Consider the following 26,375-nt stretch of genomic DNA (forward strand, 5'->3'; position numbering starts at 1 on the left):
AGGGTTTTCTAAGTAGAGTATCATGTCATCTGCAAACAGTGAGAGCTTGACTTCTTCCTTTCCTATCTGGATTCCCTTGATATCCTTTTCTTGCCTAATCGCTATAGCAAGTACTTCCAGTGCTATGTTGAATAGGAGTGGTGAGAGAGGACAGCCTTGTCTTGTGCCAGAATTTAGAGGGAAGGCTTTCAGTTTTTCTCCATTGAGGATAATATTTGCCACTGGCTTGTGGTAGATGGCCTTCACTATATTGAGAAAGGTTCCCTCCATTCCCATCTTGCTGAGAGTTTTGATCAAGAATGGGTGTTGGACCTTATCAAATGCTTTCTCTGCATCTATTGATATGATCATGTGGTTTTTATTTTTCTTGTTATTGATGTTGTGTATTATGTTGATAGATTTACGGATGTTAAACCAGCCTTGCATTCCTGGGATGAAACCTACTTGATCGTAGTGGATGATCTTCTTAACGAGGCATTGAATCCTATTTGCCAGGATTTTGTTGAGGATCTTTGCATCTGCATTCATCAGTGATATTGGTCTGTAATTTTCTTTTTTGGTAGCGTCTCTGTCTGGTTTAGGTATCAAGGTGATGTTGGCTTCATAAAAGCTATTTGGAAGTGTTTCTGTTTGTTCAATTTCATGAAAGAGTCTTGCCAAGATTGGCAGTAGTTCCTCTTGGAAAGTTTGATAGAATTCATTAGTGAATCCATCTGGACCTGGGCTTTTGTTTTTCGGCAGACATTTGATTACTGTTTTAATTTCATCAATGGTGATGGGGTGTTTAGATATGCTACATCCTCTTCCTTCAACCGTGGAAGATTATAAGAGTCCAAGAATTTATCCATTTCTTCCAGGTTCTCATTTTTAGTGGCGTAGAGTTTTTCAAAGTAGTTTCTGATTACCCTTTGAATCTCTGTCATATCAGTAGTGATCTCTCCTTTTTCATTCCTGATACGAGTTATCAAGTTTCTCTCTCTCTCTTTCTTTGTTAGGTTTGCCAGTGGTCTATCAATCTTGTTTATTTTTTCAAAGAACCAACTTCTGCTTTCGTTGATCTTTCGGATTGTTTTTTGAGTTTCCACTTCGTTGATTTCTGCTCTCAACTTTGTTATTTCCTTCTGTCTTCCTATTCTTGGGTCCTTTTGTTGAGCATTTTCTAGTTCTATTAGCTGTGTCATTAAGCTACTCAGGTAAGCTCCTTCTTCCTTCCTGATGTGTGCTTGCAAAGCTATAAATTTTCCTCTCAGTACTGCTTTTGCTGTGTCCCATAAGTTCTGAGAGTTTGTGTCTTTATTGTCATTTGTTTCCAGGAACCTTTTTATTTCCTCCTTGATTTCATCTCGGACCCACTGTTATTTAATTTTTTAAAAAAATATTCTATTATTATTTTTTATTATCAGAAATTTCAGTACCATGGCAATTGGGGGTGTATCTTCACATGTCTATGTGTTATGTTCTTTACTCTCACTATGCCAAGACCCCTTTCATTCCTCTCTCACCAATGTGTCTCTGTGAACCACATTTTTTAATTCTAGTAGTTACTTTTGTGGGCCTTTGCCAGTTGGTTCATGAATTAGTAACTCATAATGAGCAGAACCATCTGATACTGTCCTTCATTTCTTTACTTACCTCAATTAGCATCATGCATCACCTTGTCTTCTTTCCTATGTTGAATACAAAAGTTTTTCCATACCATTTCTTCTCTCCTTCTTTCCTATCCTGTGGTCAAGTGATCCTATCTCTCTTCCTCTCTAGCTACTCCCATTTTCTCCATTTCTCTCTCTCTCTTTCTCCTCCTCCTCCCTCTCTCTCCATCTCTCTTTCTCTCTTTTCTAAAGCATATTGTGCCAATCTAATCTGTCCTTGAAGATTATGCAGTGAAAGGAATGCTTCCCCCTTTCTAGAAGGCCTGTTACATATATTCTCATAGTATAGAATGTTTAAGTCTTTTTGTTTGTTGCTATTTGTTGACCCTTGAATACCAGTACTGCCTAAATTAGTTTCAGCTCTTTGTGTAACAATATCTATTTTATGCCAAAAGTTACATGGCGTTGCTCATTGTTCATCTCCTATCTTCTGGCTTCTGATTTCTAACCAAATCTTCAGTCGTCCCCTTTATGATCCTTCTCCCCTCTAATCCCTTCTTGCCATGTCAGGTACGTTGAGCTTACTCCTCTTCTTCCAGAAGCTGGTTTTAAATGTTTTTATTAAGTCACCATGACTTACAAAGTTATTCATGGTTGAGTTTCAGGGATACAATGGTCCAGAACCAAGCTTATCCTCAGTGTCAATTTTCTTGCTCCAGTGTCCCCAGGTTCCTCCAACACACACACACACACACACACACACACACACACACACACACACACACACACACACACCAACTTGCCTCCTTGACACATATTTAAGTTTTGTTGTGGTGGTTGCCCTCCTGCTTTCAGTGTTCTGGCTCTGTGGTATGTGGCACATATTTCTCACCTCCACTCCACCAATGTGCCTAAGACCACTGACCCCTAATCCTTTTCCTTCCTGTCCACTTTCTCTTACTCTGCCATTTATTTTCTTCCCTGTCCTCACTCCTAGTCTAGAGCCAAGAGTGAGCCAGAGTATTAATATCCTGCATTCTCTCATCCTGTTATTCTATATACCTATATATTCTATATACCACACATCAGTGAAATAATCCTGTGTTCGTCCTCTTCTTATTTAGTCATTCAATATTATACTCTCCAGTTTCACCCAAATAGCAGCAAATTGCATGATTTCATCATTTTTTGCAACTGCATAATATTGTGTTATTGTTTTGCTGTTGCTTTTTAATACTTACTTTTACCTCTGAAGGAGCTGGGGATACCAATGTTAAACCCAGCCAGTGCTTGAAGGGACCATGCAATCCTGAGCCAGCCCTTTTAGCCATATCCTCAGTCCTTAACTACTATTTATTTGCTGTGTCATAGCTGCTTTTCCACAGTTGGCTCTACCTTTTCTGTTTCCATTATTTCCACTAGCCTGAAATATTTCATTAGAAAATTTTATTTTTTAAATATTCTGTTGTCTGAACATAACTTGCTAAAACCTTCTAAACCTTGCTAACCCCTGCTGATATCTTATTGTTGTGTGGCATGGGCATGTAGTAAAAGTTCTCTAGATTTCAAATCTATTTGGTTTGGTTTTTGGAGGGGGACACCCTCGAGACTTACTGTGCACAAGAGCACATCTATTATTGCTTTAGGGACCATATATAGTGCCATAGATTAAACTCAGGCAGGCCAAGTGCAAAACAAACATTTTACCCATTATACTATCTCTGCAGCCCTCAAACTGGTTTAAGATAACAGAATCACCACCTATGGTTGCTCACCACCCCATCTGCCCTGTGCTTTAAAATGCATAGTACACTAAGTGATAATATCATTGATACATATAAGCACCTCTCTAACTATAGAAACTTTGGCTAATTAAAAAAAACCATATCAAAAACCCAAGACACAACTCTGTGGGAACAAACAACACATTGGTGGGATAAATGAACTACATGGCACAGTATTTAATAGGGAAAGGACTGTAAGCAAGTGTTCGTGCATGGCCTCAGAGCAAATGTAGGAACATAGTTCAGGACCAATTATTAGAAAAAACAATCCTCAGTGCTTATCTTTTTATCTTTCATTTCATGAGTTAAAATGATCTCAAGGGAGCAGAAGGTGAAGAGGGAACTAGAGAAAGAGTGAACAGGGGAGTGAAAGAAGGGAGAATGGGCCAGAGAGAAAATGTGAATACAAATGGACTAATATGGAGCTGTAGTGTTGACACAAGCAGTAGCGCTGACCTAGGATGGACATTGGTTCGACCCCCTCCCCCTCGGCATCCCATATGGTCTCCCAAGCCAGGAGTGATTTCTGAACTCATAGCCAGAAGTAACCCCTACGTTTCACCAGGTGTGGCCCTCAAAAAATATAACTTAAAATAAAATAAAAGCCCAGGGAGCAAGTCATGCCTACAACAGAGCATCATTCGAAAACTCAGGACAGAGCTGTCAGGCAACAGCTTGTATTTTATAGGACATTCCCATTGATAGCCTAAAAAGCATGCATTTTAATCCTCCATGAAACAAATCAATAAACATAATAGTATAGGCTAGAGAGAGAAAAAATAGCCAAGAAGCCATATCTAAACTTCTCAACATCAACGTCTTTCCAAAGTTTCAGCTGAAGCTGGAGAGATGGTAATTATAGGTAGGGCACTTGCTTTGCATGCAGCCAACCCGGGTCCAATCTCCAGTACCTCAAATAGTCCCCTAAGCCCCCCAAGCCCAGCCCTGAGTGCAAAGCTAGAGTAAGCCCTAGCCTGAACACTGTTGTGTGTGGCTCTTAAACCAACAACAACAAAAGTTTCAGCACCCTAACAAAATCCATCTTATATGTGGTCACAATAACTGAATTTATAATAACAAATAAATATTATGGCTGAAGGTTATGATAACTATCAAGGAAACATTTGCTTTTCACTGGTCATTACCACAATTTCTACTAGAACATTTCATAGTTTTTTTAAATTAAAACTCATTACCACAAAGCATGTTCAGCCTATTGGTACATACTATGGAACAGTGCTCAGACCTCATGTGTTGCATATGAAAATATTTCCATAAGATTATTTTTTGACTTTTAAATTTTGTTTTTGGTTTTTGGATCACACCCGGCAGTGCTCAGAGGTTACTCCTGGATTTATGCTCAGAAATCGCCCCTGGCAGGGGACCAACCACTGGCCTTCTGCAGGAAAGGCAAACGCCTTACCTCCATGCTATCTCTCCAGCCCCTGGGTTTTCTTTCTTATTTTTTTTTCTTCAACCCTGCTCTGCCACCATCAAACCCACAAGCAATTAAAAGATTGACCAAACCATCCACATGCTATGAGCACAAGAATAAGACTAGCCTTGTGGATATTAAGATCTAACTGGACAGATGTAAATCCACATCACTCTGCTTTACTTTATAGGCATTAAGAAGGCGAACACAATCTCCCATTCAATTAAATGTTCTGTATGCAAATATACTCACCTTAATTCCCAGAGGCTGACTGTAAGAGCAGTGAAACAACACTAAGATCCGAAAGGTAAGTAATATGGGCACTTAATTTGCCACACCAGAGACGTGGTGACTATATTGAGGTCAGGGCTCTGTGGTTAGTTTCCCTATAGGTGAGAGCAAAGCTCATATGCAACCAATTGAGAGAAAAAGATTCATTATCTAGATATAACCAATCAAAGCTTTGTGTAGAAAGGGTTATGCCAAAGGTGAGGAGGGCAGGGGGGTGGGAATACTGGTAGTGGTGTAGGAGATATGTAGGAGATATGTAGTGATGTAGGAGATATGAACGACATGAAAGAAACTGTTTTCTAACATAGAAACTGAGCAGGCAGCAAGGATTCCAACTGAGCCATAGATTCATGGGTTGGATAAACAAGGGGTTTCACAGCAGCTCACCTGAGCTTCTGAGTAGACACTGGGAAATAGTAAAGGTATTTTGAGGAGAAAAGCAATGACTTTTAGAAGCTCCTAATGGAGTTAAAGAGAGGGGCTATTATTATACACAGGAAATTATATTACTGACAAATCAGTAACTTCAGATGGGAAGAACATCAAGAGACAAGATTTGGTCTATTGTCCATGAGTTAACCTGTTCTCTGCAGCAAATGGCTTTGTTTGGAAAGTATAAAGGAAAACTAAAAATAATTTAGAAAGAAAAGAACATGGAGTAATAAAGTTAGCAGGAGACAAATGAAAGTTTCATTGGGAGCTTGTATTCCAAGCACATGTCACTGTTTATAAATAAAATACATAATAGTTAATCCTTAAAGTTGTGACAGTGAGGATAACAGGACTTTGAAAATATTTTTTAATTTTTTTTATTGAGGTCATTGTTAATTACAAGTCTTTCACAGTTGTATTTCATGTGTTTACTGACAGTGAATTTGGGGATTCCCACCCCAGTGTTGAACCCCTCCACCATATTTCCCAGCATGCATCCCAAACCGCCACTCCTAGCCCCCTGGACTTGGTCCATATAACAGGTCTATTTAGGTTGTTATAGTTTGGTTCTCTTGATCCTGCTTTCATTGACTTTGGCTTGGGTATTTAGATCTGACCTTTTTTTTTCTTGAAAATATATTTTATTTGGAGATCAGATTTACAACAGAAGACAAATATTATACTAAATGACTCCTTGCAACCAACTTTTAAGGAAAAGTCACTAATACTAAGTTCTACATATCAATTATTTGCACCATTTATTAGGTAGCTATTTTTATTATCCTGGTTTGACAAAGTAGCTGGACTATAAGGAGTTTCTATTTACAGCACCTAATGAGAGCTAAACTTTGCATTAAGATGATTGGACTCTAAAAGATAAAGACCAAATATACAAAGTATTTCCAAGAATATGAATTTCAGTGTATAGTTAATGATATTTTGATTCATGCTTTGAATTCTCAGAACAGTTTGATATAGTTGTTTTCAGACACCTAGTATTTTATGAGATTGGGCTCAACAAAGAAGGGAAAGTAAATCTGAAGTAAACAGGGCATTAATTTAGTAATAGAATATATAGAGTCCCAAGAACATTAATCAGAAATTGAAATCACCAACTGAGAAGCAGCCAGCTGACCAGCCCCTGCTAGCTTGGCCCCTAAGAGTATGGACAACACTCAAGTTGAAACTTGTGGGCCAGAAGATAGCAGGAAATTTTTTTTACTTTTTTAAAAATTTATTTAAAGGAAATATATCACATAGTTGACACACTTGATCATAATGCATCTTTTTCAGGAAGAACAAAGGCAAAGCAGGAACTTTTAGACTAATTCCAATTTACTTAGGGAATGAGGGAACTGCTCGCCATTTATGCAAATAACTCTTTCCATCATTAAGTTCATGCTTGGACACTGCTCATTATTTAAAAAAATGTATTTGAGTCACTATAAAAGACATAGTCACAAAATTGTTATGATTGAATTCCAGTCGTACAGTGTCCCAATACCCATCCCTTCACCAGAATACACTTCCTACCACAAATGTCCCCAGTTTCCCTCCAGCATCCTCAGCCTGCCTCTATGGAAGACACTCTTTTTTTTTATTTTTGTTGTGGTCAAAGTGAATTACAAATCTTTGACAGTAATATTAAAGGCATATAGAGACAATCAATAAGGGGCATTCCCAACCACCAGCGTTGTCCTCCCTCCACCCCTGTTCCCAGTATCCCATATCTCATTCCTTTACACTCTCTCTCTCTCTCTCTCTCTCACACACACACACATACACACACACAAACACACACACACATACACACACACCTGTAATGCCAGTGCAACTGTTCCCCACTTGTACAGCTTGTTGATCTCTGCTTTCACTTGTTTGGAAAGTGCAGTTTCCTCCTTGAAGATGCCTTTAGTCTCAATGTCATGGAGTGTTTTACCTACGTGTTGTTCTATATACCTATGGTATCAGGTCTGATATCAAGGTCTTTAATCCATTTGGATTTTACCTTCTACTTGATGTTAACTGGGGGGGTCTATGTTAGCTTTTTTGCAAGTGGCTAACCAGTTCTGCCAGACCACTTGTTGAAGAGATTTTCCCTTCTCCACTCAGGATTTCTTGCTCCTTTGTCAAAAATTAGGTAATTGTATGTCTGCGGGACAATGTCTGAGAACTCAAGCCTATTCCACTGATCTAAGGGTCTGTCTTTATTCCAATACCATGCTATTTTCATAATTATTGCTTTGTAGTACAGTTTAAATTTGGGGAAAGTAATGCCTCCCATTTTCCTTTTCCCTAGGAGTGCTTTAGCTATTTGAGGGTGTTTATTGTTCCAGATGAACTTCATAAGTGTTTGATCCACTTCTTTGAAGAATGTCATGGGTATTCTTAAGGGGATCGCATTAAATCTGAATAATGCTTTGGGGAGTATTGCCATTTTAATGATGTTAATCCTGCCAATCCATGAGCAGGGTATGTGTTTCCATTTCCGCGTGTCCTCTCTTATTTCTTGGAGTAGGGCTTTATAGTTTTCTTTGTATAGGTCCTTCACGTCTTTGGTCAAGTTGACTCCAAGATATTTGAGTTTGTGTGGCACTATTGTGAATGGGATTGCCTTCCTGACTTCCTTCTCTTCCTTATCATTATTGGTGTATAAAAATGCCATTGATTTCTGTGTGTTAATTTTGTAGCCTGCCACCTTGTTATATGAGTCTATTGTTTCTAGAAGCTTTTTGGTAGAGTCTTTAGGGTTTTCTAAGTAGAGTATCATGTCGTCTGCAAACAATGAGAGCTTGACTTCTTCCTTTCCTATCTGGATTCCCTTGATATCTTTTTCTTGCCTGATCACTAATGCAAGAGCTTCCAGTACTATGTTGAAAAGAGTGGTGAGAGCAGACAGCCCCTGTCTTGTACCAGAATTTAGAGGAAAGGCTATTAGTTTTTCTCCATTGAGGATAATATTTGCTGTTGGCTTGTTGTAGATGGCTTCAACTAGATTGAGAAACGTTTCTTTCATTCCCATCTTGTTGAGAATTTTGATCAAGAATGGGTATTGGACCTTATCAAATGCTTTCTCTGCATCTATTGATATGATCATGTGATTTTTATTTTTCTTCTTGTTGATATTGTGTATGATGTAGATAGATTTACGGATGTTAAACCATCCTTGCATTCCTGGGATGAAGCCTACTTGGTCGTAGTGTATGATCTTCTTGATGATGCATTGGATCCTATTTGCCAGGATTTTGTTGAAAATCTTTGCATCAGCATTTATCAGGGATATTAGTTTGTAATTTTCTTTTTTGGCAGCATCTCTGTCTGGCTTTGGTATCAAGGTGATGGTGGCTTCATAAAAGCTGTTTGGGAGTGTTCCTGTTTCTTCAATTTCATGGAAGAGCCTGGCTAGGATTGGTAGTAGCTCCTCCGGAAAGATTTGAAAAAATTCATTAGGAAATCCATTTGGGCCTGGACTTTTCTTTTTGGGCAAATGTTTGATTACAGTTTCAATTTCCTCAGTAGTGATGGGGGTATTTAGATATGCTACATCCTCCTTACTTAAATGTGGAAGGTTACAAGTGTCCAAGTATTTTTCCATTTCTTCTAGGTTCTCATGTTTAGTAGCATAAAGTTTCTCAAAGTAGTCTCTGATTACCCTTTGGATCTCTGCAATATCTGTCGTGATCTCCCCTTTTTCATTTCTAATATGGGTTATCAGATTTCTCTCTCTTTGTGAGTTTTGCCAACGGTCTATCAATCTTGTTTATTTTTTTCAAAGAACCAACTTCTGCTTTCGTTGATCTTTCAGATTGTTTGTTGGGTTTCCACTTCATTGAGTCCTGCTTTCAGCTTTGTTATTTCCTTCTGTCTCCCTATTTTTGGTTCCTTTGGTTGGTCATTTTCTAATTTTTTGAGCTTTGTCATTAAGTTATTCAGGTATGCCCCTTCTTCCTTCCTGATGTGTGCTTGTAGAGCTATAAATTTTCCTCTCAGGACCGCTTTTGCTGTGTCCCATAGATTCTGGCAGTTTGTGTCTCCATTATCATTTGTTTCCAGGAAAGTTTTGATTTCCTTTTTGATTTCATCTCAGACCCACTGGTTGTTCAGTAGCAGGGTGTCTAATTTCCAGTTGTTAAAGCTTTTCTTCTGTGTGGCTTTGTAGTTCACATCTAATTTCAGAGCCTTGTGGTCAGCAAAGGTAGCCTGCAAGATTTCTATCCTCTTGATTTTATGGAGGTATGTTTTGTGTGTCAGCATGTAGTCTATCCTGGAGAATGACCCATGTACTTTGGAAAAGAATGTGTATCCAGGTTTTTTGGGATGGAGTGTTCTATATATATCTACTAGTCCTCTTTTTTCCATTACTCTTTTCAGGGCTAGTATGTTTTTTTTGGGTTTCAGTCTGATTGACCTATCAAGTGTTGATAGGGCCGTGTTGAGGTCTCCCACAATTATTGTGTTCTTGATTTCTTCTTTCAGATTTGTCAGTAATTGTATTAGATAATTTGCTGGTCTCTCATTGGGTGTATATATGTTTAATAGTCTGATTTCTTACTGTTGTACATATCACTTGATTAGTACATAGTGTCCATCTTTGTCCCTTACCACTTTTCTGTGTATAAAGTTGGTATCATCAGATATTAATATGGCCACCCCAGCTTTTTTGAGGGTGATGTTTGCTTGGATGATTTTCCTCCAGCCTTTGATTTTGAGTCTACGTTTGTTCTGACTATTCAGATGTGTTTCTTGTAGGCAGCAAAAGATTGGATTAATCTTTTTGACCCATTTTGCCACTCTGTGTCTTTTAATTGGTGAATTTAGTCCATTGACATTGAGGGAGATGATTGTCATAGGATTTAATGTCATCTTTGTAGATAAGTTTGCTGTGTTTGTTGGTCTCTCTTGTCTTAGAGTAGACCTGTCAGTTTTTCCTTTAAGGCTAGTTTATCATCTGTGAAGTTTCTGAGCTGTTGTTTATCCATGAAGCTATGTATCCTTTCTTCAAACCTGAACGTGAGTCGGGCTGGGTGCAGTATTCTCGGTGAGGCATTCATTTCGTTCAGTCTTGTCACAATATTCCACCACTGTCTTCTGGCCTTCAGAGTTTCTTGTAACATGTCTGCTGTAAGTCTTAGGGATGCTCCTTTGAATGTAATTTACCTTTTTGATCTTGCTGCTTTCAGTATTCTATCTCTATCTGTGGGATTTGTCATTGTAACGAGGATGTGTCTTGGGGTGTTTTTCTTTGGGTCTCTTTTAGCTGGTACTCTTCAGGCATGCAGGATTTGATTGCATGTAGTCTTTAACTCTGGAAGTATCTCTTTGATGATGTCTTTGACAGTTGATTCTTCCTGGAGATCTCCTACCTGGGTCTCTGGGACTCCAATGATTCTTATGTTGTTTCTGTTGAGTTTATCAAAGACTTCTATTTTCATTTGTTCACATTCCTTGAGTACTTTTTCCATTGCCTGTTCATTTGTCTTAAGGTTCTTTTCCAATTTCTTCTGTTGTGTTGAGTTTTTCTGCATTACATCTTCCAGTACTCTGATTCTCTCCTCAGCTGATGATACCCTGCTGGTGAGGCCATCCATTGAGGTTTTCAGTTGAGCTACTGTGTTTTTCAGATCAGTTATTTTAGTTTGGAGTTTTCTGATTTCTGTCTTTGTGTTCTGTTCAGATCGATCTATGCTTTCTTTGAGTTCTTCAAACATCTTCCATACTGCTATTTTAAGTTCCTTATCCAAGAGGTTAATCAGGTGGTTGGAATTTATTAGGTCATCTGAGCTTTCATCTTCATTTTCTGTGCATGGTGTTTGCCTGCGAGGTTTCCTCATTGTCACACTTGCAGTGTGGTTTTTCCTGCGTGTTGTGGTGGGGTTCATTGGTTAGAAAGAGTGCATGGCCTCGAAGCAAAGCGAAGCTCTTCTGCTGCCTCTAGTTGACAGTTTTTTGGGGATGCGCTCCCTAGGCCTTTAAGAAGACCTTCAGGGATTCAGAAACACAGGCAGATAGGCACAGGCAGGAGAAGTTTCCCTTGAAGTCCTCAGAGTGAACAAAGGCATAGCAGGGCGGAGCCTCCGCAGGCCAGAGAGTTCAGCTTATTGGACGGCAACCCCCACAGCCAGAATGTACTCACTGGGCAGCTTCAAAATGCAAGTTTTTGGGGGTGCACTCCCTAGGCCTCTGAGGAGACCTTCAGGGATTCAGAAACACAGGCAGATAAGCACAGGAGGAGAAGTTCTGAGCATAGAGCCAGGAGGAACCCCTGAACACTGCCAGGTATGACCCAACAACCAATAAATAAATAAATAAACAAATAAATAAATAAAATAATCTTAAATAATTAAATCAGTCAGGAGCGAGAGAGACTGTATGGTAGGTAGGACATTTGTCTTGCATGTAGCTGACCCAAGTTTGATCCCCTCATCACATTTGATCCCCAAACACTGCCAGAAGTAATTCCTGATTGCAGAGTCAGAAGAACCCTTGATTATTGCTGAGTATATGACCAAAACCAAAATAATCAAATTACTTGGGCATAAGACAATATATTCTAATAAAACTTAAAAATAACATGATCTTGTAAAGTTCTGGTTACTTTTATATATGTAGAGAATGTCTACTAAAAAGGTAGCCTTTGATAACATTGCTTTATTATCTCCCTTCTTTTATTTTTAGCCACACTTTGCTTTATTCCAGGTTTAAGCGTAGTTCTGTGTTCACAGTTCATTCCTGGTGTTTTCAGGGAACCATATGGAGTGCCAGGGATTGAATACAGGTCAGTCACAGGCAAGGCAAGTACCCTACCTTCTGTATTATTTCTCTGTCTCATATATCCCTTCTTAATCCATTATAACACATACATATGCTAAACCCACATCTATTTTGGAGGGGTCACACCCAGCAACACTTAGGGGTTACTCCTGGCTCTATGCTCAGAAATTGCTCCTGGCAGGCTCGAGGGACCATAGGGGATGATGGGATTCGAACCACCATCCTTCTGCATGCAAGGCAAATGCTTTACCTCCATGCTATCTCTCCGACCCCTAAACCCACATCTAAATAGGCTAGTGCAATTAGCATATCTGAAACAAATTCATATTTTCCAGAGGTACTAACTTAACTTACTTCTGGGTTCCTCAGTCCTTTGAAGGCCAAGTATCATAACAACATGAGATCCCAGAAAGTATAGTGCCCATATCTCTTGGGCATTACAATAGAGTCAGGCATGCTACAGAGCAGTTAGTACAGTAATTGGGGAAGGAGTGTTAATAAACCCTTAGGTCCATCCCAAGACTAAGATCCTTATACTCTATGAGAAGCACATGTTTCTGGTTACAAAAATAATGTTTCTGGTTAACAAAAATAATTCCAGTTGTTCATCTTTTGCCATTTAACTCTTGAGCTCCTTTTCTTGTAACTCCTAGACTCATTCCTTTGAATTGTTTCATATTAACAGTATATAAATATGGACAGGATTAAAATGGGCTTGGCATTGGGATTGCTGCCTGCACCATTCTCATGATTTCATGAGCCTGATAGAGATTGAGAGGCATGAGAAGGGGAAAGAAGTGATCTCAGCTGCTTGAGGCCAAACTGCTAGCTAATCTCCAAGTAGAGAAGTAAGCCTGGCCAATCTCTGCCAACAAATTCCCCTAACAAGGGAGTGATAGATGCTTATGGTTGAATGTTATTGAGATGTTTTAGGTCAAGTTCTGTTAAGCAGTAAAAGCTACCTATCATGATGGTTTTAATTTCCAAACAATATTCTCCCCTATGCTAGCAAAAAATCATTTTTGATGCTCAATCAATTTATAATTCCACACTTCATAATGTAGTTTCCATTTTACTCATTAATTTGATTAAATTGTGCTTACTACGACTATTAGCCCCTGTTATAGACCAGCATAAACTTAAGTGTTTATAGTATATACTAACAGTGTTTGTGTAAGTTTCCATCTAAAGCTTATATACAAGTAAAGAGATTAATATATACTATAAAATATGGTGTATTCTAAGAAGAGTCAACAGAAAAATAAAGTGAAGGACTGGAGGATGATTCAAAGGGTTGGAACACATGCATAGCATACACGGAGCCACAAATTTGATCCCCCTCGCCACACACTTCCCTAACACTGCCAGGTTTAACCACAGTGCCCCACAATTCTGGGGGACCTTGAGAATCAAATACATATAAAAAGGCATAGTGTCTAAATGTGCATGATCTCTAATATCATAAAATGAGATGTCAACTCTCATTCATCATAAGCTATCTTCAGCTGAGATGAAATAAAATAGATGTGCAAGAATAGCATTACCCACAAAGAAATTAGATACTTCTATCTAGTAGAAGTGATAAAATGGTTCTATTTTAATAAAAACTAAAAAAAAAACATTCATGGGTGTTATCAGTTTTTTTTTTCAAGTCAGATCTGGAGATAATGAAAACTACACTCCTTTCTCAAATAAAAATTATTTTTAAGGTTAAAAAGCATATTCCAGGGGCCGGGTAGGTGGCGCTGGAGGTAAGGTGTCTGCCTTGCAAGTGCTAGCCAAGGAAGGACCGAGGTTCGATCCCCCGGCGTCCCATATGGTTCCCCCAAGCCAGGGGCGATTTCTGAGCACATAGCCAGGAGTAACCCCTGAGCGTCAAACGGGTGTGGCCCAAAAAACAAAAAAAAACAAAAAAAAACAAAAAAAAAACAAAAACAAAAAAAAAGCATATTCCAGACATCACTCATGATAAACTTCAAGTTTGTAAAGGCATTTCACCTGTTATGAGTTGTCATCCTCACAACAAACTTGTCATTTATCATGCTCTGAAAGTGACTGTTCTGTAGGATTGCTCAGCAAGTCTGAGGAGACAATTACGAATGAGGAATCCCACTTTTCAGATCCTTTTCTTTCCACCAGCCAACTAGAATTTCAAGTTCTTGAAGGGGATAGTAACTGCAGAAATGTTCTAAATGGACCAAACTATTTATCTCCATTATGGCTGCTTGATTAAAAGATTATATTTCCACAGGTTCATTATTTCCATTCTCATCTTTTATTATTTGAGTATATTGTAATTCCATTTAACATACCTTCTGGATTTTCACTCGCAATTGTCCCCTTTGACCTATGAGGACACTAATGAAAGGAACTAAGATCTTATTAAAGCTTGCTCTCTGGGGTTGTTGTTTGGGGATCACACTAGGAAGTGCTCAGAATTTGCTAGGTTACACCTTATTTTACCTAAAACAAAATCATTCCTAGTTCCTTTGTATGTTTGTTTACAACTTGGATTTACCCCAAAACAAAGATTGTCTTACTTGTAAACCTGGGTGGAACTGGCTCAGAATAGCTTGAGCTATTGGTTCTTACACTCTCTTTACTGCCCCACCCAGGGGTGGTCTCTATACTCAATAAAAATGACAGTTCTGGCAGACAGCTGGATGGAGATACGAGGTAAAAGACTGCCAGACTAGACGTATTTCACCCTCAGCCTGGTTTGGATTAGCTCATGCACAACCCTGATTCTGACTTGTTCACCTGGGGTTGGAGATACAGTGTGTGGATTACTTTTAACTCATTCTTTAAGGATCACTTCTGGCGGGACTCAGGAGACCATATGGGATGCCAGGAATCAAACCTTGGGCTGAACACATGACACTCACCCTACCTATTGTACTATATAGTTCTGACCCATTCAACTGGCTCCTTTTTTTTTTTATTGAAGTAAAAAAATGTGTTTTATTGGGGAGATGGTTACTAAGGGAATGGAATGGATAAGAAAGAGAGTAATGTCCTCAAGAAAAAGTACAGGCTTCTTTGAAGGTAGAGAAAACTCAAATAAGTATAAAAGGCCACATCTCAAGAGTGACCCATGTGTATAACAAGTGTGTGTAGACAAGATGCTGGTAACACAATTGTGCCTCAACTTGCTCTTTTTATAAAAATTATCCTCAAATAAAAAAGTGCCTGATGAATTGTCTTCATTTACCGTGCAAGAGTTTGCTGAGTGTTAATTAGGTCAGTTAACAGAGATGAATCGGGCCTCTTCTAGTTTAGACTTTGTGGTCTGGAGAGAAGATAGAGACTCAAGACCTAACAATTGTGACAAGAGTTCTGAAAAACTTGTTACCTTGAAGGACAGACACTGTCAATCTAGGGGGAAAGGCTCCTTCAGAATGGAAGTTTTTGGTTCCTGAGTTTAAAGAGGAAAGAATTAAATGAAAAAATCACTCAGGACAGAGTGACTGTCACAAGTACTACAAGAGAATATGTGCATCTTAACTCCTGCATCTCACTCTACTGTCTTGGCCCAGGACCCAATCCAATTACAAATTGCTGTTTTCCAATGACAGCAGACTTTATAAAACATGAAGAAATGGTGTTTTCATGTTGATAAATCACTCACTTGTTTTGCACTTTAGATTAATAAATAAATTGTTCAGATAAACTCTAAAAGTAGGGTGTAGATGTGTGAAACTCTTCACCTGAAGCTGAACATTTGATTTCATATATAAAGAATATTCTAATTCATGTCTATCTAGTTTGCTTAGAAAATTGCCTAGTTCTGAAATACGTCTTTTTTATAAAGGGCCAGAGATATAGTACAGCAGGTAGGGTGCTTGCACTTGCTGTGACCAAAACAAGTTTTGCTCAGGCATCACCACCATGGTCTCCAGTACCTACTATTAGTAATGCCTGATTTTAGAGCCAGGAGTAAGGCTCTCAGCACAGGTGGGTGTGAGCAAAAAAACAAAAGAAAAGTTTCGAGATTTATTCAGGTCCCTTTGTTCTTTATGAGGAGCTTCTATTGTGAAATCATAAGTGCATTTCCAGTTGAAACTTAAGTCTTATTGAGCAGAAGCACCCTCTATAGACAACAGGAGCTTTCTGACAAATGGCCCATAGCATAGAAAAATACAGTAAATCATATTGGTTTTTGATAACTATCATATAACCCAATTCAATGTGACTTCACAGACTCTCCAGTTTTACAACTTTAAAACTTGGCATCAAACTTATAGACCTTGGGCCAGGAACACAGCTTAAAAGGCTAGTATGTATACATGCTAGAAGGCCAGACATGGTCCATGGTACTGCAGGGTCCTCGAGTGCTCTGGAAGTAACCCAAGAGTACCACTGGGTATGACCACCCCCAAGAAAATAATTCCAAAACTTACAGACTACCTAAAAGACCACCAAGGGGCTTCTATAAAGAAATTATTATTAGACTGACTTAGGTCCCTCCCAAAGCTTTTGCTGAAGCCCCAACTCCTGTTACATCCTGATAGGGTTACATTTGGACACCGGGTCTTTAAAACTGTAGTGAAGATGAAACAGGTATAAGGGGGCTGGCCACAATAGGATGAATATCCCTAAAGTAAAACTACTAGAGATGGGAGTACACTGAGGAAAGATGATATGACAACAAGAAAGTGTGAGAGGGAAAGAGTGTATGAAAAACTACATTTGTGTGGTTAAACACTCCAATCTGTGGCATTTAGCTCTTGTAGCTGTCAAGAAAGAATTTGGGCTTCCCATATCACAATTTGAAACTCATCTCCACATCTGAGAGCAATCGGAGATAGGATGCTCTGGATATAGCTGAGCCATGCTGGCTCATGCCACAGGGTGCCTCGAGGCCTCACCAATAGAACTGGGTCTGCCTTTAGCCATACCCACAAGAAAAGATTGTATAAGGCCACCAAAAAATATTGAAAAGCCTAGACCAGAGGTCTCACCAAATACCAAGTTATTCACACCTTGATATTCAATTTCCAGCCTCCAGAACTGCAAAAAATTAATGTCTGTTGTTTAAGCTACCCAGCCTGTGGGAGGTAGCCCCAACTGACAGCAGTATCACAAACTCAGACACAAAGATGATTTTTTTTTTCATAAAATACACGTTTGTGGGTACATGTGAACAATGACTGACAACAGGCAAATTACTTAGAGTTCAATTTGAAAATAGAAGAGATTTTTATTGAATCTTTGCAGAGTAATATTTTTAGATTAAAAATAAATATGCTGGGCCAGAGAGGTAGTATAGTAGGTAAAGCATTTGCCTTGCTTGTGGTGAACCACGCAGGGTTCGATCCCTGGCATCTCAAAGAGCTCCATGAGCACTTCCAGGAGTGATTCCTGAGTGCAGAGTCAGGAGTACTGTTGAGCTTCACTAGGTATTACCTAACAAAAATTTCCCCAAAATAAGTATGCTTAATTTATATTTTGAGGAAATCAGAGCTGTGTTTATATAGTGAGGGCAATATATGTGTACCCTTGAAAATTCTTTGCCCATATTCACAAGTCAATTATTTCAGCTTTCAGAGAGAATAAAAAAGGCCAAATTTAATCTACCTAAAATCACCAGAGAATATTAAACTTAGGCTGTACTGTATAAAATTAAAGTTTTTACATGAAAATGTTATATTACTGTCACTTATCAGATTACCTTAAGAAGCTTTTGTAAGTTTAATTATGCTTGACTAATTCTCTAAGAGTACAAAGAAAGATGAATTCCTTAAATATTTAATCCATCTATGACTCAAAGTGTCATTTTCTGAATGTGGCTGTGAAGTTCTCAGAATTAATTACAGTTTGAATTCAAGCTGCTTTTTCTGACATTCAAGACATACAGTCACTGTTCCCACCATGTGTAAATTCAACATCTCATCTGTTCATCAAGAAAATGTATTCCCAATGCTACATTCCAAATCCCAAACACATTGATTTACTTATGACCAGAAAGTCAAGAAATCTCTCTGTGCAATCCTCACTATCCAACTCACCTTCTTCCTGATCTCCAGGGCTGCTTATAACTCTACTAGCCCCTAGTTCAAGAATAAACTGTCGAAAGGTTAGCTGTTCTCTGTCTACATTATCCTTTATCTTTCAATGTGGTTCTCCTGAACTCATCGACAGCCTCACCTCTTTCAGAAACTTTTTCTCAGGATAAGCACCTGATGGCTTCACTCCTGTGTCATACACAAAGAGCCAAACAATGGAAGCAAGAATATGAAGCAATGACAAAACCTTTGGCCTTGAATTACAAAACCAAGATTACAAGCAAGGGTGGAGGGTGGAGAAAGAAGATAAGGGCCAGAGGTAACATAGGAATAGAGTTGTAGGGGTTGGGGTATTTTGAGAGAAGTGAGATGCATCAAAAGCATACATCTTACCACTATGATAACATATCCCTAAACTATATTACTTATATAAAAACTAAATTAAATATAAATAAAGTTTAAGACATAAATAACATAACTCAAAAACATGTATTATCAACAGGGAACACTTAAATGAATTAATGTGTCTTTACAGGGAACCATTTATAGATCACTAAAACACTATTAAACAAAACCACTTTTTAATGCTCCAGAGGACAATGTATTACTTAAAAAAAATTCATCATTTCATGCAAATTCACAAATAGAACTTTGGATATGTAGGGTTTTATGTCAAGAAAATAGGAAGATATTAGCTTTTTCTTTTCTTTTCTTTTCTTTTCTTTGCTTTGCTTTGCTTTGCTTTGAAATAACAATTATATGTAGTTGAAAAGGAAGGGCACTGCTCCATGCCGACGGGGACTCCAGGACTATTCCTTGCTCAGTGCTCAGAAGAGCCTGACAGTGCCCAGTGGGCCATATGTGGTGCCAGGTATGAAACTAGCTGCATGAAGAGATGTGCTCGAACAAACCCATGATTTCACTCCTGAAGATATTGCTGCAACTTAGAACATGCAAAGTGAACAGAAAATTATAACATGTGACTTTTTAAAAATTTCTTCTATTACGTCTATTTTCTTTTTTTTTTTTTTTACATTTATTTATTTAGGTGTTTTGGGCCTGAACCCTAGTCTGTCCTGGGTCAGCCACATGCAAGGCAAATGCCCTCCCTATTTTATTATTTTTAAATTATCATTCTTTACTTGTTTTTTAGTTTTTTTATTTGGTTTTCAGGTCATACATAGTGATATTCAAGGATCATTCCTTGCTCTATGTTCAGGAATTATTCCTGACAGTGCTCAGGCACAACATGAGAGAACAGGGATTAAACCCAGGTCGGCTGTGTACAAGCAAAATGCTCTATCTGTTGTACTATCACGTCAGCCCTTCCTCTCTTACATCTAGCCCAGTCACCTCTCTCCCTCCTTACATTGAATGAATATGTGACTTGATTGTAATGACACTTGTCCTATCAAGACCTTCCCAGTAATTGGAAGGTTTTCAAATGCCAGAAGCAATGTTCCTCAAAATGAGATTAAAAAAATAAGACAACAACAAACCAAACAAACAACAAAAAAGGAAAGCAATCAACAAAATTCTCAGGGAGCCCAGATGCAGACACTGGATTCTTGCAAAAACAAAGCAAAACAAAAGCAAAAAACTGGAAGCATGCAGGGTAAGAAGATCAGACAACACAGAGATATAACCCCACCGACCCAGTGACAAACTGCCCTGGACACAGATCCCAAGCACCCCATAAATGTGACTGCTCTGATATCACCTCCGATTCTCAAATACTGGACGCTAAGATGCTGCAGGTGCTGGTTAACTCAACTTTTCCCAAAGAAAACTGCCCTTGCTTGAAGTGCCATTCCACCTGTGATGTGCCAAGATAAAAAAAAGTCTCTGTACTTTCTATGTGCCATTCACATCCCGTCACTACATGAAGGTTGCATTAACTTTCAGGTGTGTTCTACCATTAGCAAGATCAACCCAATCTGCAAAACAAAGACTCCCCCAGCAATCTTCTTATTTGTCCTCTCCCATATCTCACATGCCTTCGATATCAAATCATGATTTTGCAACTCTGGCTGCTTCCTATTGATTTTAAATAAAACTTTACAAGGACAAATAAGAGGGAAGAAATGAACTAGAAGAGAAAGCGTTACCCTTTCACTTGGTCACTGGATGCGAAAGAGCCAGGACAGACATAACCAATGGGACGGTGCCTTGCTCCTGAGTACCTACCTCCTTTCATCATCCCCACTTCGTAGCACTTGCGCAGCCGGCAGGCCTGACAGCTCTTCCTCCGGTTTTTATCAATCGTGCACTGGTTCGTGGCCGGACACATGTAGTCGTTATGTCCTAAAGCAAGAGAGCAAAAGTTAATATTCAGAACACAAAATTGATGGGAAATAAGGCAGATCTGTACTTCCCAATCACTTTCCTGCTGAATCTGCCCACCACCTTATCTCTGTCCTCCAAGTATAAACCCAAAACTCTCTAGGCCTGGGAGATGGCTAAATGGTAACATGCCTGCTTGTGAAGTCTGAAACTTTGAGTTCAGTCCTCAGGGCCTCTCATATACTCCCAGGATCCAGAATTTTCAAATTTCCTATTCTCTGTAGAGTGTGATCTTCAGAGTATCAGAACCAGGCATGTACAGGCATGACAGATAAAGCATGTGAATTCTGGCAATCTGTGTAACTAAAGATATTTGTATACCCAGGAATGTGAGATACCAGAAGTTTCTGGCACATACTACCACTGAATGCTGGAGATTCAGTATAGGAGTTGAAGTGTCTTCATGTAGCCAATGTGAGAACATATTCCAATCCCCCAAGTCCTGCCAGGTATGGTCCCCAAATCAAAATTTAATTAATAAAAAATAAACAACTATTCTAAAGCCATGGAGATATCCCAAAACACTGCCAAGATCCATGGCAGAGAAAGGTGCCAGAAGTGGCCCCAAGAACCACTACTGGGTGTGACCCTACACACAAAAAGAAAACAAACTTCCAGGCCCCCAAGTCTCCTGGACTTATTTTCTGCTCACCAGCAAGCCTCATCAATTGCTCTAAGCTATTTTTTGGTAAGTTGCCCATATATCAAATAGACTGGTCTCAGTACACAATACTTTCTAACCAGTCATCTAGTTCCATTTTCTTTTCAGATAAAGTTTTTGGAGATTCTGTCTGCCTACTAACATTGTCCAAATAGAACTGCTAGAACTTTCAAGCTGAGTTTCAAAGTGCTCTTTCTTAAAATATCATCTTTAAAAAGACTGAAGAAGGTCTATTAATATGGCACAGAACAGAAATTCAAATTGGAGGTGAATTGGTATAGGCTGTTAGGCCAGTACTGAAGTTAGGAGACTTGAAAAATGAAGGTCACATAGCTAGCTGGTTAACACCTCAAGACCTCTCTTGACTCTCTCTAAACCCAGAGAAAATAATGGGGCCCACTCCCTGTGTCATTCTCCAGATGAATGTGAGAAACACAGCCATCATTTACTACAGCTCCCTAATCGGGGTAAGTTCTCAATTAATATTAGTATCTGTTGTTATTGTTATTTTGTTATTAATCCCATTTGGGGGGTCTCTTTATTGAACCTCTTCCACTCCCATGTTTCTCATTGGTATTTACTTCACATAAATTGGTACCACAGAACAATCATCTGTACATATTTTATCACCTTCACCACTCTGAATTTGGCTCTGACACCTCACACCACCTCACTCACATCTTTAGAGAATGTCACCCACTGTGACTTCCTTTTCTTTCTACTCTTGCCTGACTCAAAACTCATGAGTCCACAGTGGCTCAAAAAAGAACAACAGCTTTTACCATCTTCAGTGCTCCTGTGGCTAAAAGTAACAGATACTTTTAGTTCACATCACTGGCCTATCACAGGCCTCTGACTATTTCTTCTTCTCTAACCCACTTCTCCCTCAGCTTCCAGTACAAAACCAAAACCAAAACAAACAAACAAACAAACAAACAAACACCAAGAGAACCTGCATAAGGCTTTCCAGAATTGGGAGTAGGTTCTTTGCTCCATCTGACCCTCTACCAGGGGCACAATGTCAGCCTAATTTCTTCTGCCTCTATTCCAGTCTCCAAAATACCAGCCTCAACAATAATATCTGCTTTCACTTCTTTAAATGCCCATGAATCATGCATTGGAACTCCCAACCTAACAACCTTTTGCTCAGTTAGTGCACAAATCATATTAACCACCTGAAAAAATTAACTCTAACATTTGGAAGTCCAATTCTTTCAGATGTCTGTATGAGAGTACACAGAAATTTTGTAAGTTAATCAATATGGGCACATGCTTATAAAATGTATTTCTATAACACTAAGTCTCTTGGAAAAGTAAATTGAGACAAAGACAGGCTACAGTACTATTTAAAAACCTGTTCCCACTTCAAAGTTAAAAAATAAAAAGACACTATCTTTTGCCTTCTCATTCAGATTTCTTCCATTTACTAAGGGCAAAACAAAAAAGTGTAGGGAACTGTTTTAGCTAAAGAATTCTTTGTTCTTTATTCATCTGAAGAGTTAGTCCCAATTATCAAAGGTGGGAGAGGACACTCAACGAGAAATGTTCATCTCTTGGGCTCGAGAGGTGGAACAAAGGTAGGGCATTTGCCTTGCACGTGGGTAACCCAGGATGGACCACAGTTCAATTCCCTGGCATCCCATACGGTCCCCCAAGTCAGGAGTGATTTCTGAGCACATATCCAGGAGTCACTGGGTGTGGCCCAAAAAATAAAAAAAAAAAGGTGCAGAAGCTTCTCAGTTTAATATATTCCCATCTGTTAATCTCTGCTTTCACTTGCTTGGAGAGTGCAGTTTCCTCTTTGAAGATGCCTTTAGTCTCAATGTCCTGGAGTGTTTTACCTATGTGTTGTTCTATATATCTTATGGTTTCGGGTCTGATATCAAGGTCTTTCATCCATTTGGATTTAACCTTCATACATGATGTTAGCTGGGGGTCTAAGTTCAATTTTTTGCAAGTGGCTAGCCAGTTGTGCCAACACCACTTGTTGAAGAGGCTTTCTTTGCTCCATTTAAGATTTCTTGCTACTTTATCAAAAAATAGGTGAATGTATGTCTGGGGAACATGATCTGAGTATTCAAGCCTATTCCACTGATCTGAGGGCCTGTCCTTATTCCAATACCATGCTGTTTTGATAACTATTGCTTTGTAGTACAGTTTAAAGTTGGGGAAAGTAATTCCTCCCATATTCTTTTTCCCAATGATTGCTTTAGCTATTCTAGGATGTTTATTGTTCCAAATGAATTTCAGAAGTACCTGATCCACTTCTTTGAAGAATGTCATGGGTATCTTTAGAGGGATTGCATTAAATCTGTACAACGCTTTGGGGAGTATTGCCATTTTGATGATGTTAATCCTGCCAATCCATGAGCAGCGTATGTGCTTCCATTTTCAGGTGTACTCTCTTATTCTTGGAGCAGAGTTTTATAAGAAATGTTGCTCTCATCAAACTGGACTCCCCATCTGCAGGTCAAATTAACATCTGCATCAGCCTCCTCGCACACAATTGGAAAAAAACAGATCACGGAGTTTAAACCTGTAACTCTAGTAAGAGGCTACACACTGTCTCTGATCCCAGCTTAGTTGGTTTTATATTCTTCCATACAAACAGGGGCAACTTGAGGACATATTAGCATTGACAATCAAATGTACCTGAGCAAATGTCAATATTGTGTTCTGACACCACTAAAAAAATGTTCATATTTGGTCTTCTCTGAGGTATAGGTAGTACTATTAATATATGCAACTTTTTTTTCATGGAATTAGAGGCCAGAGAGATAATAAGAGGTGCTTTGCTTTGCAAATAGTTGGGCCTGTTGGATCTTGAACACCTTAGAGTGTTCTGTGAGCTCCACCAGAGTTATTCTCTGAATACAGAGCCAGGAGTCAGGCCTGAGCACAGTCAGGTGTGGCCCCAGCCCCTCAGTGGATTTATATTATGTGATCAAAAGAAAATAGTCAATAATCACTGACCCTAAAATGTTACTTTGATTTACTTCCCGCCTGACCCCACCCCCAAAGCCAGTTGTTTTGCAAGCCAGAAAAAAGATTGGAGAATCCAAAGATCACAGGCCAATTAGCTAACTCTTCTGTTTGGATTGGTCATATTCAAAGATGTTTATCTTTATGGGACCAAGAAAAATTCCTGAACTAACATGTTAACACAGAAAATATGTCAAATTTAAGCAACTGTACTCATCCTCCACCAAAAATGAAAATAGATGCCCAAATGCACTATGTTCATCGTACAAAGGTGGTGTTCTATTTCTTTTGAGCAATTATTGTATTAGCCAATTTGCATTAGAATTTATTGTAATAAGTTGGTAACAAGAAATAAATTTGATAAGGAGAAACCTATTTGATAGACACAATTCAAATTCTTCCTAAACAAACACCATGGACATCTATTGGGAGTCAGCAAGTTTATAGTCAAAGAAAAGAACAATATTGGTTCTTTTCCTTTAAAGGGTATCACTGGGTAAAAGCGTGTGGTTAAAGCTATCAGTTTGTGTTTCTTCAAGAAGAAATTTGATTTGGCCTTGTAAAAACAATGATTGAGAAAATCCTACTAAAGTTTTTTTTTTTAATTTTTCCCCCTTAAGTAACAGAAACTATGGTAATGAAATAGTGTTTTTACCAACAGGAATGAAGAACTCTATGTACCATGACCAGAGGCCCTCAAATCCCTGTGCACAGCCCTAGACGAAGCACAAAAAGTGGATGCCAAGATGTAATGTTCAGGTAAAGGTTTGGATAAAGAAGCACTATTTCCCTGCCCACCAAAAAGTAAATAAATAAAACATGTTGGACTACTTCTGGGTATTTACCTAGTGAAGATAAAAGCGCAGGTCGAAAGGGACATATGCACCCCATGTTCCTTACAGCACGGTTAGTAATAGCCAAGAACCTGAAATAACCTCAGTCAGTGTTCATAAAGAGCCACTGGGTAAAGATGGATTATAAGTACACCGCAGAAGAGTAGTTAACTGTAATAACCATGAAAACCTGACATTTGCAATAATATAAATGAACTCAGAGGTTTAAGGCTTATGATATTGATTGGTCAGAGGGAAAGAATGAAAGACAAAATCAAAAGATTTCATTCATATATATACTACATAAAGAAAAGGAAAAGGACTTGATTTATTTTCGACTTTAAGACCAATTTAAAGGGTCACAGAAAGGGGAGGGAAAGGCAGGTGAATAGATCAAATGAAAAGAGTCATTTGTATGAGAGAGAAAAAAGCACTGGATTTTCAGTGCTGAACTCAATATCCTATAGATATGTGTTGGTGAAAATGTCTGCCTAAAGCCTAAATAAATGTGCCTAATATAATGAAACAACATTACTTCCATAGAAAAGTATGTTATAGAAATCCTTGGGGGTTATCTAAGTTTTTGAAGAATAGGAATTGAAGGGGGAATGAGGTGAAGGAAACAAGAGAAATGGAAAGAGTGATCAGGAACAGCCATGCCATTCTATGCTTATACACAGCCAGGTGTAGCTCTTCTCTACACTAGTGCAGAGAGCAGAGAGGTAGTATTAGTATCAGGCACTACAATATATGTATAGTGTATATATATATATATACTACTATATATGCAGCCACTTTGACAGACACTGATTTGATCCCTCATACTGTACAATAGTTTCAAAACACAAAGCCAGGAATAGCCACTCCGTATGATCAGGTGTGACTCCAAACAGCCCACCCCCAAACAACAAGAAAAACACTTGTCCAAGATGTTTTCTCTTAAATTTGTCTTCTTTTTTCTTCTTAGTTTGTCTCTTTTGGTGGCAGCTGTTTTCTCATAGTTGTCAAAACCCAGAGTTTATATTTGCCAGTTATGTAAGTAAGGAAACTATCTTTCTCAGCTACTCTGAGGAGATTTGAAAGCAAGTCCAAATCAAAAAGGCCCAGGGCATGAAGTTGGGGAAAGCTCTGCAGCCTCCTGGACCTACCATGTGAAGGGTCCTCTAGAAATAAACACAGACTTTGAGCTTTGCACACAGCAATCCTAGCTCTTTGTCTCCACCCTAAGGCAACACAACCATGGTCTCAA

General features: G+C 38.7%; 1 protein-coding gene across 1 annotated transcript in view; it reads right to left on the reverse strand.

The window, feature by feature from the left end:
- The window catches only part of ESR1 (estrogen receptor 1), a 281,586-nt gene that overhangs the window by 195,896 nt on the left and 59,315 nt on the right, over positions 1-26,375 (reverse strand). The window contains exon 3 of the mRNA XM_049765462.1: positions 20,495-20,611. Within this exon, the coding sequence (XP_049621419.1) occupies positions 20,495-20,611 (117 nt within the window). The remainder of the gene's footprint in view (positions 1-20,494; positions 20,612-26,375) is intronic.

This window comes from Suncus etruscus, chromosome 18 (assembly GCF_024139225.1).
Source record: "Suncus etruscus isolate mSunEtr1 chromosome 18, mSunEtr1.pri.cur, whole genome shotgun sequence".
NCBI classification, from domain to species: domain Eukaryota; kingdom Metazoa; phylum Chordata; class Mammalia; order Eulipotyphla; family Soricidae; genus Suncus; species Suncus etruscus.